General features: G+C 46.4%; 2 protein-coding genes across 2 annotated transcripts in view; both read left to right on the forward strand.

Annotated features, from left to right (window-relative positions):
* The first annotated feature begins 1,412 nt into the window (after window positions 1–1,412).
* LOC141271692 (uncharacterized) overlaps window positions 1,413–18,920 on the forward strand; it is a 119,109-nt gene continuing 101,601 nt past the window's right edge. The window contains exon 1 of the mRNA XM_073681756.1: window positions 1,413–1,430. The gene's annotated coding sequence lies outside the window, so the exon portion shown is untranslated. The remainder of the gene's footprint in view (window positions 1,431–18,920) is intronic.
* LOC141271691 (uncharacterized) lies at window positions 6,112–17,548 on the forward strand. The gene is made up of 6 exons (XM_073681753.1): window positions 6,112–10,988; window positions 11,118–11,297; window positions 11,381–11,504; window positions 11,588–11,685; window positions 11,882–11,972; window positions 14,272–17,548. Exons 1-6 carry the CDS (start codon window positions 10,920–10,922, stop codon window positions 16,134–16,136), a joined length of 2,427 nt encoding a protein of 808 aa, XP_073537854.1. The 5' UTR covers window positions 6,112–10,919; the 3' UTR covers window positions 16,137–17,548.

Genomic DNA, 18,920 nt, shown 5'->3' on the forward strand with positions numbered 1-18,920 from the left:
TAGGACCTGCCAGCATGGTAGGTGAACAAATGTAATATTATTGTCACACCGCCAAATGGTAAAGATAGGAGGGAAAAACCTCGTGCACACGCGCCTCCACTCCGTACACCTCGTACACGCGCGGCTCCGCTCCATACACACACGGCTCTGCTCCATACACCTCGTACACACGCGGCTCCGCTCCGTACACCTCGTACACACACGTGGCTCCGCATACGCCTCGTACACGCGCGGCTCCGCTCCATACACACACGGCTCTGCTTCGTACACCTCGTAAACACGCGGCTCCGCTCCATACACACACGACTCTGCTCCATACACCTCGTACACAAGCGGCTCCGCTCCGTACACCTCATAGACGCGTGGCTCCGCTCGATACACCTCGTACACACGCGGCTCCGCTCGATACACCTCGTACATGCGCGGCTCCGCTCCGTACACCTCATACACACACGGCTCCGCTCCACACACACACGGCTCCGCTCCGTACACCTCGTACACACACGTCTCCGCTCCGTACACCTCTACACAGGCGGCTCCGCTCCATATGCCTTGCACATGCGCGGCTCTGCTCCGTACACCGCGTACACACACGGCTCCGCTCCGTACACCTCTACACAGGCAGCTCCGCTCCATACGCCTTGTACATGCACGGCTCCGCACAGTACACCTCGTACACACGCGACTCCACACAGTACACCTCGTACACACGCGGCTCCGCTCCGTACACCTCGTACACACGCGGCTCCGCTCCGTACACCTCGTACACACGCGACTCCACACAGTACACCTCGTACACACGCGGCTCCGCTCCGTACATCTCGTACACACGCGGCTCTGCTCCGTACACCTCGTACACACGCGGCTCCGCTCCGTACACCTCGTACACACGCGGCTCTGCTCCGTACACCTCGTACACACGCGGCTCTGCTCCGTACACCTCGTACACACGCGGCTCTGCTCCGTACACCTCGTACACACGCGGCTCTGCTCCGTACACCTCGTACACACGCGGCTCCGCTCCGTACACCTCGTACACACGCGGCTCCGCTCCATACACCTCGTACACATGCGGCTCCGCTCCGTACACCTCGTACACACGCGGCTCCGATCCGCACACCTCGTACACACGCGGCTCCGCTCCGTACACCTCGTACACGCGCGGCTCTGCTCCGTACACCTCGTACACATGCGGCTCTGCTCCGTACACCTCGTACACACGCGGCTCTGCTACATCCACACTGTAAACCCCTCCTGACCCCACACATAAACTTCAGCTCATCCAGCACCATGACAACCAGCACAGCAGAGTCCTGCATCCACTGAGGCCCCTGATCATGTGACCCCTGACTCCTCCCCTCCTGTGACCTCATCACAGCTCCTGTGCGCACAGAGCAGCCATATATGTGGTGGCGGCTCTGCAGGTGGAGGTATGTGGAGACCCCTCATTACTGGGCCCAGGGGGCATTAACACCTTCAGCACGGAGACTCTTTTGGGGTCTTGTGTTGCCCCTTTATAAGAATCATAAGGTTTTTGTTCTGTTTCCTGTATTAGATACATATGACCCAACTATGGAGACAGGAAGGGGGGAAACGTATTGTTCTCATAGTACAGGACCCCTTTACTGGCCCCACAGTGTAATGCCCCCATTATGCCCCTTATGCAGTATGTATAATGCCCCCACACAGTGTAATGCCCCCATTATGCCCCTTATGCAGTATGTATGATGCCCCCCACAGTGTAATGCCCCTTATGCAGTATGTATGATGCCCCCCACAGTGTAATGCCCCCATTATGCCCCTTATGCAGTATGTATGATGCCCCCACAGTGTAATGCCCCCATTATGCCCCTTATGTAGTATGTATGATGCCCCCACAGTGTAATGCCCCCATTATGCCCCTTATGCAGTATGTATGATGCCCCCACACAGTGTAATGCTCCCATTATGCCCCTTATGCAGTATGCATGATGCCCCCCCACAGTGTAATGCCCCCATTATGCCCCTTATGCAGTATGTATGATGCCCCCCACAGTGTAATGCCCCCATTATGCCCCTTATGCAGTATGTATGATGCCCCCACAGTGTAATGCCCCCATTATGCCTCTTGTGCAGTATGTATGATGCCCCCACAGTGTAATGCCCCCATTATGCCCCTTATGCAGTATGTATGATGCCCCCCACAGTGTAATGCCCCCTTTTTGCCCCTTATGCAGTATGTATGATGCCCCCACACAGTGTAATGCCCCCATTATGCCCCTTATGCAGGATGTATGATGCCCCCACACAGTGTAATGCCCCCATTATGCCCCTTATGCAGTGTGTATGATGCCCCCGCACAGTGTAATGTACCCCCAGTACCACCTGAGGTCCTGCAGTTGGAATAATCCCTCTGGAGTTGGTTTTCCCTCTGCCTGCTCCCCTACATGTAGACCCTCGAGCATGTATACAGGCATGTAGGGGAGCAGGCCTTACTAGATATTGAGGCTTTGTACAGTAATATACCGCATGAGGATGGTATCAGAGGAGTAAGATATTTCTTGAAATCAAGGTCAATAGAGTGTAGCAGACATAATGACTTCATGGAGGATCTTCTAAAATTTACTCTTACTCATAACTTCTTTCTTTTTGACAGGAAGTACTTCCACCAGCTCAGGGGTACTGCGATGGGGAGCCTCTGTGCCCCCTCATATGCTAACTTATTCCTGGACTGGTGGGAGGAATCCACAATATTCAGGGATGATCATAAGTGATGGCATCCATATATTGGGGTATGGTACAAATATATTGATGACATTTTTATCATCTGGTCAGGGACGAGTGAACAATCGTTTGAATTTGTCAGGGAACTCAATATCAATAGAGTGGGCCTTAGATTTACATCTGAATTTAATTATAATAATAATTTTTATAGCGCCAACATATTCCACAGCACTTTACAATTTTAGGGGGGACTTATACAGACAATACAGACTTTACAAAATAAGCATAACTCAGATATTAAAAGGAGTGAGGGTCCTGCTCGCAAGCTTACAGTCTATAAGGAAATAGGGGAGACACAAAAGGTAAAATGTACATATATTGTATAATACAGACTTAGTATACTAAATAGGGTAAGTACATAACACTACATGAACTGATAGCCAGCCAGTATGTGTATAGTACAGACAGAGGCTATTCAGTGCATGGATGGTATAGTGGGGAAGGGCGTAGCCTTCCCTTGGTACTGAGATAGTTAAAGGAAGTGTTCCTGAAGTCAGACCTCTCTAACTGTGGTAGACCAAGCTAAGGGGGTTAGCTTTAGTGGTCCAGTTAGTAGAGTAGAGGGGGAACTTTAGTGCCTGATCAAGCCTTGAGTAACATAGAGCTTGTTCCTGGCATAATTCCTTGTGGGCTGCAGTACCTGTAAACAGCCACAAGATGCCACTGTTCTGGGTGCAGATGTCAGGTTGAGTCTGCTAGCAGGGTTACAGACAGTGAGGAGTTAATGCTGTGTGATGACAGCTCACCGAGGGTGGGCACTTTAGGAAAATTCCTGCTTAAGTTTTCAGAAAGCAGGAGGAGTCACTCAGTAAGAGATAGTACGGTGAATCGTTCGGGCAGCCTGACTATAGTGGCTGCTAGGGTAGACGGGAGCTCCATACCCTCAGACAGTGGGATCACCAGTGTGCAAGTCTCCCTACACAAGAGCACGAGTCCTGTTAGCCGGCCGGAGAAACTCATCAAAGGTAGTGAGGACTCGGGGCACTTCTAGTCTGCAGGAAGCAGAGGAAGATAAATAGGACTCCAGGCTAAGACGTGGGGGAGAGATCAGATCCAGGTCACTGTCAGTGTTACAGAAGAGTCTCTTGGGCCAGAGATTAGAGTCACAGAGATGCTTCACTTAAAAAGGGAACCAGGGCTGAAGGAGTTACCAGCGCCTGTGAGAGAGATGATAACCTGTCGGGCCTTATCCATTATATCTGCCTGTAAATATTGTACATATTCCTCTTCCCCAAGTAAAGTCCAAGTTCTGGTTAAGAACCTTGTGTCCTCTGAATTTATTGCTGTCCTGGTCCCAGAAGAGAAATGCCTGGAGACAGCCGCGATTGGATGGCTTGAAGTAAGTGAAGAGCACCACATACACAGCCACACTTCAGAGGGAGGACACGTATTGTCTGTAGGGTGCCATAGCGAGAGGGGGCTACAGCTCGCCCACGACTACCTCGCTGGGGCACCTTACATTTGGCGTAGTCGGCAGGATGCGAGCTCCTCGCATGAAGCGCCGACGCAGAACACTGAGGAGAAAGTGTTGGAAGGCATGCGGCCCAAGATGGCGGCCCGAGGCATGGATTCCAAGATGGTGACAATGGCGGTGAAGTCTGGGAGAAGAACCGCCTATCGTGGGAGTGGACGGCGCCGGAGAGCGCGAAAAGATGTCCAGCCCCTACGAGTTCCGGCCCGAAGAAGGAAGGGCCCAGCGGTGAAGATGCGTCCCAGGATGGGACGTCCAGTGAGGAAGAGGGGGCGGCGTAAAGTGAAGTCCGGCCCCGTGAGTATCAGCGCGCACAGAGAAGGGGTGCGGCTGAAGGCGGAGCTGCCGAGAGTGACGAGTGACGCGGCGGTCGCGTCAGAAGGCCGGCCCAGGAAGAGGCGGAGTTGGACGTGCAGGACGCACATCACCGGTAAGCGACTGGCGCCATTTTCTGTCCGGCACGCAAGGGGAAGGAGGTACGGCAGCGGACGTCCTGAGAGGATGGCAGCCCCAGAGCCTGACAACATGCGTGAGTCAAGCGGTGAGGAGGAACTCCTGGAGATTACCACCCCAGGGGCCACGGCTGGGAGCCATTCGCCGGCGGGCGCTGCCCGCGAACCGTTGCCCTTACCCCCAGTGGCTGTCCAGTGGGCCACTAGGCCTGATCCGGAGCTGGGCCTGCTAGTCCATGAGCTTCGCATGTGGTGCTGGAGTCGGATGCCGGAGGAAACGTCCCCCTCGGCTGAGGGAGGAGAACATCCGGTGGGGCCGGAGCAATAGCTGCAGCGGAGCTTGAGAAAGGTGAGCGGTCCATGCCCCAGCGGCCAGTCACGCCTGCAGGATCTGCCCCAGTAGCTTCTGCGGCAACAGAGGCCCCCAGGCCTTCAGGGGACGGTGCGGTAGGGAAGCCCCCTAAAAGAAAGGCCCCGCAGGAGAATTTCTGGTCGTTGGCCTTGGAGGCCATACACTCCCCCTCGGCAGAGCGGTACGCCGAGCCCGGGAGTCCGAAATGGGCTACCTGCGACCCCCCCGATGACCGCGCGAGCACAGTGGCGATGGATCGATACCTTCCTGAGAGGCTGGCTGGAGAGGTCCAATGCGGCAAGAAGGGAGTCAGTGGAGAAAGCTCAGACCCGGGGGCGGGTCATAGAATTTCACATCCGTGAGGGGTACGGGTTTCTGGAGGAGGAATGGACCGGGCACGAGGTGTTCGTGGCCCGCGAAGTGGTAAAGCGGGACTATCTGCCCGACCGTCTCCACAACCTGCACGTGGGGGACATCGTGCACTTTGTAAAATGTGAGTGCCACAAAGGGTGGTATGCGGCTGCACTCACCCGTCCATATAAGTGGGAGGACATCCTGGAGAAGGACAGGCAGGTCCTCCAGCGAAGAGCTGAGAGGGAGGCTCGGCAGCATCGGGCTAGGGAAGCCCCTGGAGGATTCTTGCCCCCTCCCAAGGCTGGCGTCCCGCAGGAGGAAGAACCTAAAAACCAGCAGCGGGGAGATGTTGTCGGTAAGGAAGAGGAAGACTTCCTGAGCTGCAGCAGGGCCGACTCTCCCAGTGAGGCGCCTGATGTCGGCTCAGCAGCCAAACACCCAGGAGGGGCTGGAGCAGTGGAGCAGGGAGCTGCTAGAGAAACCCAGGCTGGCGCTAGTAATGAGGTGCATCATTTCATCGTGACCAGTTACGGCCCTACCCAAGTCGACTGTGGCAGCGCTACGTCCTCGGACGAGGACCCCGGGCCTAGCAGGTACCCCGACCAGCCGTGGAAGTGGAGGAGGCCACCTTCGTCCGCAGCATGGGTCGCCTTCATGATGGAACGGAAGGAGGCCCGGAAGAAGTGAGATAGTTGGCTGAAAGGTCCGTTGACCTTCGACTTCTTCCTCTACTAGGATTCATCGGTTGTGATCCTGTTGTTGGGACTGTTTCCCAATGGGGGCGGAGTGCCCCATGTTAAGTTGGAGAGAAAAATGGAGGACTGTTCCCCTACCTCCCAGGCCAGGAAGGCCTTAAGCAGCACCAAAAGTTGTGTGCCAAGAGAGCTGCTCCTTTTGTTTTTACTTTTATTTTTATTTTTGTTGCGCTTGTTGCGCCTTTTTCTGCTGAAATTTACAATGCTGAGGCACACCTTGAGGATGGATATCCTCCAAATCTAAGAGACTTGCGGCCTAGCGGGAAGAACCGGTGACCCCCGCTAGAGCCAAGAAGAAAGAGACTCACAGGGTGTTACCTGTGACTGTGTGCCTCAGAATGCAGCCCTCGAAGGAGATTGGGGGCTATTGAGGTGTTGGCCTGTCTTAAAAATATGGACATGGACACTGCGTTTCCAGGGTCCTTACCAAGAAGGACCGGTACCTCTGAAAAGTTGATAATGGACTGTCCTGAATTGCTGTCCCTGGGCCCTTAACCGAGAAGGGCCGGTCTCCCATCCAAGAAGATGACCTCAGGACCAGTCGTTTACTAAAATGTTTTAGTAAAATTTAGTAATGTGATATAATGTCATAGCTGCTGATTTGTGTTTATTGTTTACTGTGGTCAGGGACACCAACATTAAAGTGTCAGGGAATGTAATAGTGGGGAAGGGCGTAGCCTTCCCTTGGTACTGAGATAGTTAAAGGAAGTGTTCCTGAAGTCAGACCTCTCTAACTGTGGTAGACCAAGCTAAGGGGGTTAGCTTTAGTGGTCCAGTTAGTAGAGTAGAGGGAGAACTTAGTGCCTGATCAAGCCTTGAGTAACATAGAGCTTGTTCCTGGCATAATTCCTTGTGGGCTGCAGTACCTGTAAACAGCCACAAGATGCCACTGTTCTGGGTGCAGATGTCAGGTTGAGTGGTCCAGTTAGTAGAGTAGAGGGGGAACTTAGTGCCTGATCAAGCCTTGAGTAACATAGAGCTTGTTCCTGGCATAATTCCTTGTGGGCTGCAGTACCTGTAAACAGCCACAAGATGCCACTGTTCTGGGTGCAGATGTCAGGTTGAGTCCGCTAGCAGGGTTACAGACAGTGAGGAGTTAATGCTGTGTGATGACAGCTCACCGAGGATGGGCACTTTAGGAAAATTCCTGCTTAAGTTTTCAGAAAGCAGGAGGAGTCACTCAGTAAGAGATAGTACGGTGAATCGTTCGGGCAGCCTGACTATAGTGGCTGCTAGGGTAGACGGGAGCTCCATACCCTCAGACAGTGGGATCACCAGTGTGCAAGTCTCCCTACACAAGAGCACGAGTCCTGTTAGCCGGCCGGAGAAACTCATCAAAGGTAGTGAGGACTCGGGGCACTTCTAGTCTGCAGGAAGCAGAGGAAGATAAATAGGACTCCAGGCTAAGACGTGGGGGAGAGATCGGAGCCAGGTCACTGTCAGTATTACAGAAGAGTCTCTTGGGCCAGAGATTAGAGTCACAGAGATGCTTCACTTAAAGAGGGAACCAGGGCTGAAGGAGTTACCAGCGCCTGTGAGAGAGATGATAACCTGTCGGGCCTTATCCATTATATCTGCCTGTAAATATTGTACATATTCCTCTTCCCCAAGTAAAGTCCAAGTTCTGGTTAAGAACCTCGTGTCCTCTGAATTTATTGCTGCCCTGGTCCCAGAAGAGAAATGCCTGGAGACAGCCGCGATTGGATGGCTTGAAGTAAGTGAAGAGCACCACATACACAGCCACACTTCAGAGGGAGGACACGTATTGTCTGTAGGGTGCCATAGCGAGAGGGGGCTACAGCTCGCCTACGACTACCTCGCTGGGGCACCTTACACGTGATTTTGAAGAAAATTTTAATATGGGCCAAAACTGGGACAGTTAGATAAGTATGTTGAGGTGATAGGCCAGTCTAAAAAATGTTTTTTTACGGCACGCTTAAAACTGTGGGTATTGGGAATTAATCAAATTGTCCTGGGTAGTGCATTCCAAAGAATTTGTGCAGCGTGCGAGAAATCTTGGAGACGGGAGTGGGAGATTCGGATTATGGAGGATTTTAGCTTTAAGTCATTAGCAGAACGGAGGGCACTGGTAGGGTGGTAGACTGAGACGAGGGAGGAGATGTAGAGTGGTGCTGAATCGTGGATAGCTTTGTGGGTAAGAGCAATAAATTTATATTGAACTCTGTATTGGATGAGCAATCAGTGCAATGACTAGCACAGGGAAGAGACATCGTTGTATCGGTAGATGAGGAATATGACCCTGACAGCTGTGTTCAGGACGGATTGGAGAGGGGAAAGTTTAGAAAGAGGGAGACCGATAAGTAAAGAGTTGCAATACTCCAGACAAGAATGAATAAGAGCTACAGTAAGAGTTTTTACAGAGTCAAAGGTAAGAAAAGTTCTGATCTAGAGATGTTTTGAGGTGTAGAAGACACGAGCGAGCAAGTGATTTGATGTGAGGAGTGAAGGAAAGATCTGAATCAAGTATGACCTCAAGACAGCGGGCATGTTGCTGGCGAGTAATGATGGAGCCACAAACAGAAATGGCAATATCGGGCACAGGTAGGTTAGTGGAGGGAGGAAATACGAGTAGTTCAGTTTTTGACAGATTGAATTTTAGATAGAGGGAGGGCATAGTGTTAGAGACAGCGGAAAGACAATTACTGGTATTTTGTAATAATGCAGGAGTGATGTCCGGAGAAGAGGTGTATAATTAGGTGTCATCAGCATAGAGATGGTACTGAAAACCGAATCTGCTGATTGTTTGTCCAATAGAAGCGGTATATAAGTAGAAAAGAAGGGCGTCTAGGACTGATCCTTGAGGAACCCCGACAATAAGGGGAAGGGGAGAAGAAGAGAAGCCAACAAAAGACACTGTGAAGGAGCGGTCAGAGAGGTAGATCCACAGTTTCGAATGCTGCAGAGAGATCCAGGAGAATCAGCAGGGAGTAGTGACCATTAGATTTGGCTGTTAGTTGATCATTAGAAACTTTAGTGAGTGCAGTTTCAGTAGAATGTTAGTTATCTGAGAGATAGCATATTAGACAGGAGTGGACCACTTGTTCCAGGAGTTTAGAGATAAAGGGAAGATTAGAAACAGGTCTGTAGTTAGCAGCACAGTTCTGGTCGAGGGATGTTTTTTTAAGTATTGGATGTATGCTGGCGAGTTTAAAAAAGGAGGGAAAAATAATAGATGAGAGGTAGAGGTTTAATATTTTAGTTAGGTGAGTAGTGACAGCTGGAGAAAGGGACTGAAGGAGATGTGAGGGAATAGGGTCACTGGTGCAGGTGGTAGAGCGAGAGGAAGAAAGGAGCCTTTTCACTTCTTCCGTGACTGGTTTGAAGTCAGAAAATGAGCAAGATGCAGTGTAGGAGGGAGGAGTATGCATAACATTTGGGAATTGAGAGAAAATTTCCTATCGGATATGGTCAATTTTTTCTTTTAAATAATTGGCCAGATCGTCAGTGCTGAGGTTGATGGTTGGGGCCTGTGCTGTTTGATTAAGGAGGGAGTGAAAAGTGTCAAACAGGTGCTTAGGATTATTGGACCATGAGATGATGAGGTTGTTAAAGTAGGTTTGTTTGGAGAAGTGAAGGGCGGAGTTATAGGTTTTAAGCATAAATTTATAATGGAGGAAATCTTCGGCCAGATTAGATTTTGTCCACAGCCGTTCGGCACACCTGGCGCACCACTGGAGAAAACGTGTTTGCAGCGTGTTCCAGGGTTGTCGCCGTCTGTGCCAAGTTGTTCTCTGTGTAGGAGGTGCGGCTTCATCCAGGGCGCATTGCAATGTTTTGTTATAATGCTTCAGTGCAAAGTCAGGGCATGAGAGGGAGGAGATTGGGGCCAATGATCATTGCAACGTTTTCATAAATTTCTGGGTGTTAATGGCATGTATATTTCTATAAGTGTGGAAAGTGGGGGTGTCTTGAGCAGGGTGACAGTTCTTGACAGAATGAAAGAAGGTTGTGATCAGAGAGCGGAAGAGGAGATTTAGTAAAGTCATGTATTGAACAGAGCCGGGCGAAGATCAGGTCAAAGAATATTTCCATCTTTATGTGTAGGAGAATTAGTAAGCTGTGAAAGGCCGAAGAAGCAAATTAGCGATAAAAGATGAGCGGCAGATGGGGAGAGGGAATCGCCTATTGGGATGTTAAAGTCTCCCATGATGAGGGTGGGGATGTCATAGGATAGAAAGTTTGGAAGCAAAGTGATCCACAAACTGACGGGAGGGGCCCGGAGGGCGATACACAACCGCCACTGGCAGGGAGAAGGGCCGGTAGAGTCTGACTGTGTGGGCCTCAAAAGAAGGGAAGAAAAGTGAGGTTACTGGGGGGATAACCTGAAAAGTACATTTTGTTTAAAGGAGCAGACCAACACCAATTATTACCAGTTGCTTTTCCTGTATGTACTGATCATGAAGGATTGCAATGGGACTCTAGGGACACTCATCTACCATAAACCTTCAAGGACTAATAAACTATTGAAGTGGGATAACCACCACCCCCATCCCCATAAAAGAGGAATACCCAAGGGCCAATTTTTACGGGTGAGAAGGTACTGCTCAAATGTCACAGATTTTAATATACAGGCAATAGACCCGAACACCAGATAAAGGGTGCTCGTGGTACATTTTGGATTCCGCATCATTGTTCGCAGAAAAATGGTCTTATCCATCAGCTTATCTTTTTCTCATTCAGATCTCTAAAATACCGGATCCTCTCAGTGAAGATTGTCTATATAAGAAAATTTTCCTGATTTATCCAGGAAAATGATGGACAAAATGGTGGAGAGGATATTACACCTCACCCTAGAGATCCTCTTCCGGCTTACTGGAGAGGTGAGAGATTCTGATGACGTCACATTACATCATTCTTATCTATGGGAATAACAGATGGACAGAACTGGAGAGGTGAGGACTCTGGAAATGTCTGTAGTGAGATTTATTAATGTGTCTCTCCATAACCAGGATTACACAGTAGTGAGGAAGACCTCTAGTGAGCGCTGTCAGGACCCTGTGTCTGAGGGATGGGGAAGACCCCTGAGCCCAATCACAGGGCCTCCACCTCACCCCCTGATACATGAGGACTTCAATGACCAGAAGATCCTAGAACTCGCCTACAAGATGATTGAGCTGCTGACTGGAGAGGTGACACTGCTGGGAATCATGGGACTTTATACAGTAACGCTATGGAGTGATTGGGTGCATGACGGTATCATTATATGTGTCAGGTTCCTATAAGGTGTCAGGATGTCGCCATCTATTTCTCAATGGAGGAGTGGGAGTATTTAGAAGGACACAAAGATCTGTACAAGGACGTCATGATGGAGGTTCCCCAGCCCCTCACATCACCAGGTATTAGATAGGACTGAATACACACGGCCTATAATTATCTATATGTAAAGAATAAATTCAGTCCTTGTATGTGTTTCCTCCAGATCTATCCAGTAAGAGGACAACACCAGAGAGATGTCCCCATCCTCTTCTTCCACAGAACTGTAAACAAGAACATCCCAATGTTCCTCAGGATCATCAGGTAGATGGAGAGAAGGTGTCATGAGATTTCCCCTATGATGTGTAGACGGCTGTAAAGGTCATGTCTTCAGTTTTGTTTTATCCACCATCATTATGTTTTATATTTGTGTTATGAGAACGGTGGAGATGGCAGGATTAGAGCTGATCATAGATGGGACTTCTCCATCTGTCTTTGACTTTTATAATATTTGTTTCAGGGTGAAGATCTGACGCATATTAATACTACAGAGACATATGTGAGGGGTGATGAGCGGTGTAAAGAGGAGATTCCTACATATGACTACCCAGGTGAGTAGTAACCACTAAATGCAGAGAAGTCACAGATTCTTCTCAGTCACCGGCTGTGGCTGCTTTATCGGTGGTGTGGTCCGGCCGTATCACAATCGTGTGATCACCATTTTGCCGCTAGACCACAACATTCTCCTCCGTCCGAAAATATTCAGATTGCTTTGTGTAATTGTGAAAGCCCTTTTCTGTAGAACTTACAACCTGGAGGATCCACTTACCCCCTGGGATTAGGAGACACTGACCGTTACCTGCCCAGGTCTGTAAACTACAAAGCCAAATGACCGCATACGTAGAATGTGCTGACAAGTTAGAAAATCACTTGAAGAAAAATATAATGATGGACCTGTAAGAGAAAGTGGAGGGTAATGATGCTGTTGGCTTCCTAGGACCCTGATATCTTATTGGATGAATCTACCTTCTCTCCCTTCTGTGCTGCTGAATGTGCTCATATGGTTCCTACAAGACCAGGTCCAGTCTTTCTGGCCAAACTTCACTTTTATGATCGACAACATTAAATGTGCAGTGAGGGTCAAGTGTGAATTTCTGTACAATAACAACAGAGTTTCCCTTTATCCTGACTGTTCAATTTCTTTTAAAACCAACTAACTTCAAACAGGATTGCAATAAACTATACAGAAAACATTACACCTGTGCCATGATATATCTCTAAGCTGTGCGTGGCTGATGGCTGTAATATACATTTATTCCCGCCTGCAGGAGATGTGTTGGCTCCAGCCCTGGTGTCATGGATTCACTCCACGTCATAAATAGTATTGAGCGAATTTGTTCGGCATTTCAAATTCAGGTTTGTGTTCGGGGTTCCGGCTTGTTCGCGCCAAATGGTCCACCATAAATGAGTGCAACTCCAGTTTAGTGTTGGATTTCTCCCTTCATACATACGTTGTTGTTGGGGATGTTACATGTTTATATATTCTTTTTTTTTTTTTTTCAATTCCCTCTCTATGATAGTTTCATTGTGGTTGGATCGGCCTGACTCACTTATGTGACTCTGTAACTCCCTGGTAGTCTTTCAAAAAGAAGATCTCCATTGTCTCTTCCACATGCCAGAGATCTAAATCTAAGACACCTCAGCTCTGCACTATTATAAAAAGTTCACTTTAAATGTCTAATATTTCTTCTCATCTGACAAAATATTGTCCCTTACGATAGTTTAGATTCCCAAGAGCCCCCGAGCCCCATACTCCAATTACCCCAGAGAGGTTTCACCACTAGTTACTCATTTATTACTGATGGAGACTGTTGAGTTTGATCATTTCAGTAGATGTTTTATTGTCTGTAGTCACAGTTTTTGACTTGAGTAATCCTCTGATTTAACCCCTTCCTGCAGCCAGTTTTATGTTCCTAATCAGGCTCCATTTTTCAAATCTGACGTGTGTCACTTTATGTGGTGATAATTTTGGAATACTTCACAAAGGATAATAGGAAACAAATGGACCTTACAAATTATTTTCCAACTTATTTTGAATCTGACAATCCCCTATATACGGTTGTACACTACTGTTTGGGCACATGGCAGGCTAAGAAGGGAAGGAGCGCCATTTAGCTATGAGGAATGCTCAAAAGATGGCCACCAGGAACAGGCTTGTCACTATCTACCCTGTTTACAGATTTCTCAAATTACTTTGCTCATCATCCTTTAACCCATCTACATGGATCTGAACCTACACAGAGACCCCTAGGCTTGGGCCACGGTGTTACCTGCTGTTCTGTGGAGTGAGATGGGAAGAAGAATAGTCAGGTAGCCGAGTCAGAAAATGGCAGAGAAAATGCAAAATCAGAAGACACAAGAGTAGTCAGTAAACGGGCCGAGGTCACAACATGAACCAAATACACAAGCCGGGAGCTGAGCACAGAGGACTGAACCAGAGGAGAACAAGGCTGTATCTGGCAGCTTCCGGCAATATGCTTCCAGCTTTAGTAGGGTGCGGTGCTTTCCAAATGGCTGAAGCAGGGAGCAGATTACTCCAGCTGGACAGAACACACACCCATACTGCTAGACTGGATGGTACTACTGGTCCCAGCAACCCTAATCTTAGTGACTGGACAGAACCTGCGCCTTTAACTCCATATTTGGGAGGCAGAATGAGCAAACAGTTGAACACCACGCTCCACTGCTTCATCCTATGAGATTTTCTATTATATAGTCATTGTCCTGGTGAATAAGTGAATTTTTTAATATAACTTGCCTTTTTTACAGACAATTTAAGTAGAAATGTTCAAAAATATAAAATTGAAGGATTTTTTATTAAAAAATAATAATTGTTTTTATTCTTGGCAGATGACTGCACCAGGAGATCAGAGGAACAGCTGACATCTTCAATTTTTAAATCAGATGATCTTGAGATCACACAAGATACAATTGAAGTGAATGCCATTACTCCAGATATCCCATCATCCCTTCACAGCAAAGATCTGTCATCTGATCATTTGAAACAGGTCTCGTCTTCTGATTCATTACCGACTACTAAGGAAAATCAAAGTCAGAAAATAAGCATTAAAAAACAAACTGCTCCTAATGCAAAGAAGACATTTTCACATTCAGAATATAGAAATAGTTTTCCTCTTAAAAAGTCTTTTCTTAAACATCAAAAAATTCACACAGCGAAGAATAGATTTTCTTGCTCCAAGTGTGGGAGATGTTTTAATCAGAAATCAAGTCTTGTTAGGCACCGGAGAACTCACACAGGAGAGAAGCCATTTTCCTGTTCAGAATGTGGAAAATGTTTTATAGAGAAATCAACTCTTATCAAACATCAGAGAACTCACACAGGAGAGAAGCCATTTTCCTGTTCAGAATGTGGAAAATGTTTTACAGAGAAATCAACTCTTATCAAACATCAGAGAACTCACACAGGAGAGAAGCCATTTTCCTGTTCAGAATGTGGAAAATGTTTTACAGAGAAATCAACTCTTATCAAACATCAGAGAACTCACACAGGAGAGAAGCCATTTTCATGTTCAGAATGTGGAAAATGTTTTAACCAGAAATCTAGTTTTCTTAAGCACCAGAGAACCCACACAGTGGAGAAGCCTTTTCCATGTTCAGAGTGTGGGAAATGTTTTGTACAGAAATCAAATCTTTTCAAACATCATAGAACTCACACAGGGGACAAGCCTTTTCCATGTTCAGAATGTGGAAAATGTTTTACAGAGAAATCAACTCTTATCAGCCATCAGAGAACTCACACAGGAGAGAAGCCATTTTCATGTTCAGAATGTGGGAAATGTTTTGCAAAGAAATCAAATCTTATCAAACATCAGAGAACTCACACAGCGGAGAAGCCTTTTCCATGTTCAGAATGTGGGAAATGTTTTACAGAGAAATCTACTCTTATCAAACATCAGAGAACTCACACAGGGGAGAAGCCTTTTCCATGTTCAGAATGTGGAAAATGTTTTATCCAGAAATCTGATTTTGATAAGCACCAGAGAACCCACACAGTGGAGAAGCCTTTTTCCTGTTCATATTGTGGAAAATGTTTTTTACAGAAATCATATCTTAATATACATCAGACAACTCACACAGAGGAGAAGCCATTTTCATGTCCAGAATGTGGGAAATGTTTTGCAAATAAATCATATCTTTTCAAACATCAGAGAACTCACACAGGGAAGAAGCCTTTTCCATGTTCAGAATGTGGAAAATGTTTTACAGAGAAATCAACTCTTATCAACCATCAGAGAACTCACACAGGAGAGAAGCCATTTTCATGTTCAGAATGTGGGAAATATTTTACAGCAAAATCTAATCTTATCAAACATCACAAAACTCACACAGGGGAGAAGCCTTTTTCATGTTCAGAATGTGGGAAATGTTTTACAGAGAAATCAACTCTTACCAAACATCTGAGAACTCACACAGGGGAGAAGCCTTTTCCATGTTCAGAATATGGAAAATGTTTTAACCAGAAATCTGATTTTGATAAGCACCAGAGAACCCACACAGGGGTGAAGCCTTTTTCATGTTCAGATTGTGGGAAATGTTTTGTACAGGAATCACATCTTAACAAACATCAGAGAATTCACACAGGGAAGAAGCCTTTTTCATGTTCAAAATGTGGGAAATGTTTTAACCAGAAAGCGCATTTTGATAACCACCGGAGAACCCACACTGGGGAGAATGCCGCAACTACACCCAACTAGTCTCTGTACAGACAAGAAAGGCCCAAGCTGCACAACTAAAAACACCACCATAGACCTAACTCCCTAATACGTCGTTGAGGAGTTTGTCATACCTCCTGAGGAACCAGAGGGGAGGCTGCAACACGCTGTCAACAAGGGGAAAGGAAAGTATGAAGTAATATACGAAAAACCTGAATGACCAACAAAAACACATTCATATAGAGCAAAGAAGGCAAGCTAAGGAGAACCAAAAATAAAAGGAACGAGTATAATCTCCCAGAAACCTAACATTGTTAGAATGAAAAGGTACTGGGAGGGAAAGCAAACTGACCGGGAGGATAGTTTCACCTTTGTGGTGAAACTTATACAATTCATCCTCACCAACTGTAAATGTAAACCTGTCCGTTTAAAATGACCATGGACAAGATAAAGATTCCCAATTCACATCAGGACCACAAAATCCCAGGTACTTTCAGCTGAATCACAACTAATCAAGTGTACTTAATTATATGTACCAAATGTCCAACTGGGGGTCTGTATGTAGGGGAGATGGGGCAAAAACTTAGAACAAGGATGAATTCTCATCGCCACACAATAAAAGAAAAAAGATTAGATCTACATGTGGCCAAACGTTTTTACGGCCACAACTGCTTATCCCTTTCCAAAACTGATAGTTCTGCTTCACGTCACTTGTCTTATCTATTGCATTATTCCTGTGCCCTATTATGTATAAATATGTGACTCTTCAGATTTTGTGTTATACTTTGTCTGATGAAGAGACCTGAGTAGTCTCGAAAGCTTACTGACTAATAGCTAACTGAAAAGATGGTATCAACCACTAAGGACTCTCAAATTTTAATATTTTTCTCCATACATACATTTTAAGATCTCTCCACAGGTGTTCAATGGGATTTAGATCCAGACTCATTGCTGGTCAGAACTCTCCAGCACTTTGTTTCCATCCATTTTCTGAGTGCTTCTTGACGTATGTTTGGGGTCATTGTCCTGCTGGATGACCCATGACCTAGGACTCAAACCCAGCTTTCTGACACTAGGCACTACATTGTGACCCAAAATCCTTTGCTAATCTTCAGATTTCATGATGCCTTGCACACAGTCAGAGGCAGCAAAACACCTTTGAACCTCCACCATATTTGACTGTATGGGTTGTAAATTTATTGATTATGCAGTTCTTTTCTACTTTTTCTGTTTTCTCCATGCTTAGTGTGCCACACATATGCACACAATGCAAAGATTGAATTCATTTCTCCCATTTTTATCTGGTTTTAGTTGTGATTTTCATATTGCCCACACCTGTTACTTGCCACAATTGCGTTTGAACAAGCTTCACATGCTTGAAACAAAGTTGTTTACCCATAATTTTGGCAAGGTGCCAACAATTTTGTCCGGCCTATTTTGTGTGAAATTATGTTTAATTTGCCTTTTTTTCTCTGTTTTCTTGTGTTGTTCCAATACATGCAAAGGAAATAAACGTTTATAGCAAAAAGTGTAATTTCAATCATTTTCAGGGAGAATTACTTCATTTTCTGGAACAATTTCAAGGGAGCCAGCACCTTGACCATGACTTGTTTTTGTTGCCTTTTTAATATGTTGCAGCATATCATCCTCTACTTGTTTAGCTATATTAGGAGGCTTGTAGCAAAGTCCAATTAGCAGCTTTGCATTATTGCCATTTCCGTGTACATTTACCCAGACTGATTTTACATCAGGGATATAAAACTCAAAACATGCAGAGGGACAAAATGAAAAACGTGGACAAAGTCGTGGGCCAACTAGTATACAGTATAATGGGCTCCACATAGTCCACCATACAGTATAATGGGCCCCACATAGTCCTCCATACAGAATAATGGGCCCCACAAAGTCTTCCATACATAAGAAGCAAGAGGAAAAAACTTCAAGTCAGAGTCCCATATAATACTGAAAAAATTACAAAATTTTATTAATTATAATTAATACAGGAAAAAAATATGAATTGCAGAAACAGAGGCAGTTAATAGTAAAATAATGGAGGAGCACTAATGAGGAGCATGAGACAAATTAACATGATTATTTTCTGATGTAAATACATAATTGGGCTGCCAAAAAAATAAGTATATATTGTTAAAATGCAGTGAAGCATTCAATAAAAGTGCAGGTTCTTATGAGGTAGGTCAGAAGTAGTTGCTATATAAGAGGTTAGTCATACCGCTGTCTATATATAGGTACTAATCTAGATAGCTCATACTGGGGGTAGCAGATCTTTATAAGTGGTATCAGTGCCTGGACCCCTTAGGCTACAGAGTAAAAGTATATCCTAATACATATTAAAGCCTAGAAAATGCACCTAAGTAGGAAAAAAGATTAAAGAATGGCACCAAAAAGAGTGTAGCATGAATCCTATAGTATACTTACAGCCACAGTGGATGTGAACACAGTCCTCAATGGCACTCACCCTAATGTGCGTTTCGGCACGGCTGCCTTCGTCAGGAGGTGGCGTCAATGAAGGTGGGTAGGGTTTAGAAACCCTTGAGCCAATAGAAAAGGGGGTGTGTAGTCTCTCTGCCAATGGGTGTGGGGAGGGAGTGGCATGACACATGGCAATCACCGCCGCATCCACGGCAACATCACCATGACGCAGCAAGCACGTGGTGAACCACGTGACCGCGCATCATGGAGCAGATATTGTTACGGCCAGTGAGGACACCACAGAGAACAGTGAAGCCATGCGTACCGCCCAGTCCACAGACATATATAGTCAAATACAACCGGAGAGAAAAGGAAACTAGCATAATGGGGTAAACT

Source organism: Phyllobates terribilis, unplaced genomic scaffold (assembly GCF_046119375.1).
Source record: "Phyllobates terribilis strain yellow unplaced genomic scaffold, ASM4611937v1 Scaffold_5__5_contigs__length_657084704, whole genome shotgun sequence".
NCBI lineage: Eukaryota > Metazoa > Chordata > Amphibia > Anura > Dendrobatidae > Phyllobates > Phyllobates terribilis.

Bases quoted from the DNA above. Each gene is read 5' to 3' on its own strand.
- LOC141271691 (XM_073681753.1), top strand. From the start codon at position 10,920: ATGATGGACAAAATGGTGGAGAGGATATTACACCTCACCCTAGAGATC. The intron at 10,989-11,117 runs GTGAGAGATTCT...CTCCATAACCAG, and splicing joins TCTTCCGGCTTACTGGAGAG to GATTACACAGTAGTGAGGAA. The intron at 11,686-11,881 runs GTAGATGGAGAG...TATTTGTTTCAG, and splicing joins ATGTTCCTCAGGATCATCAG to GGTGAAGATCTGACGCATAT.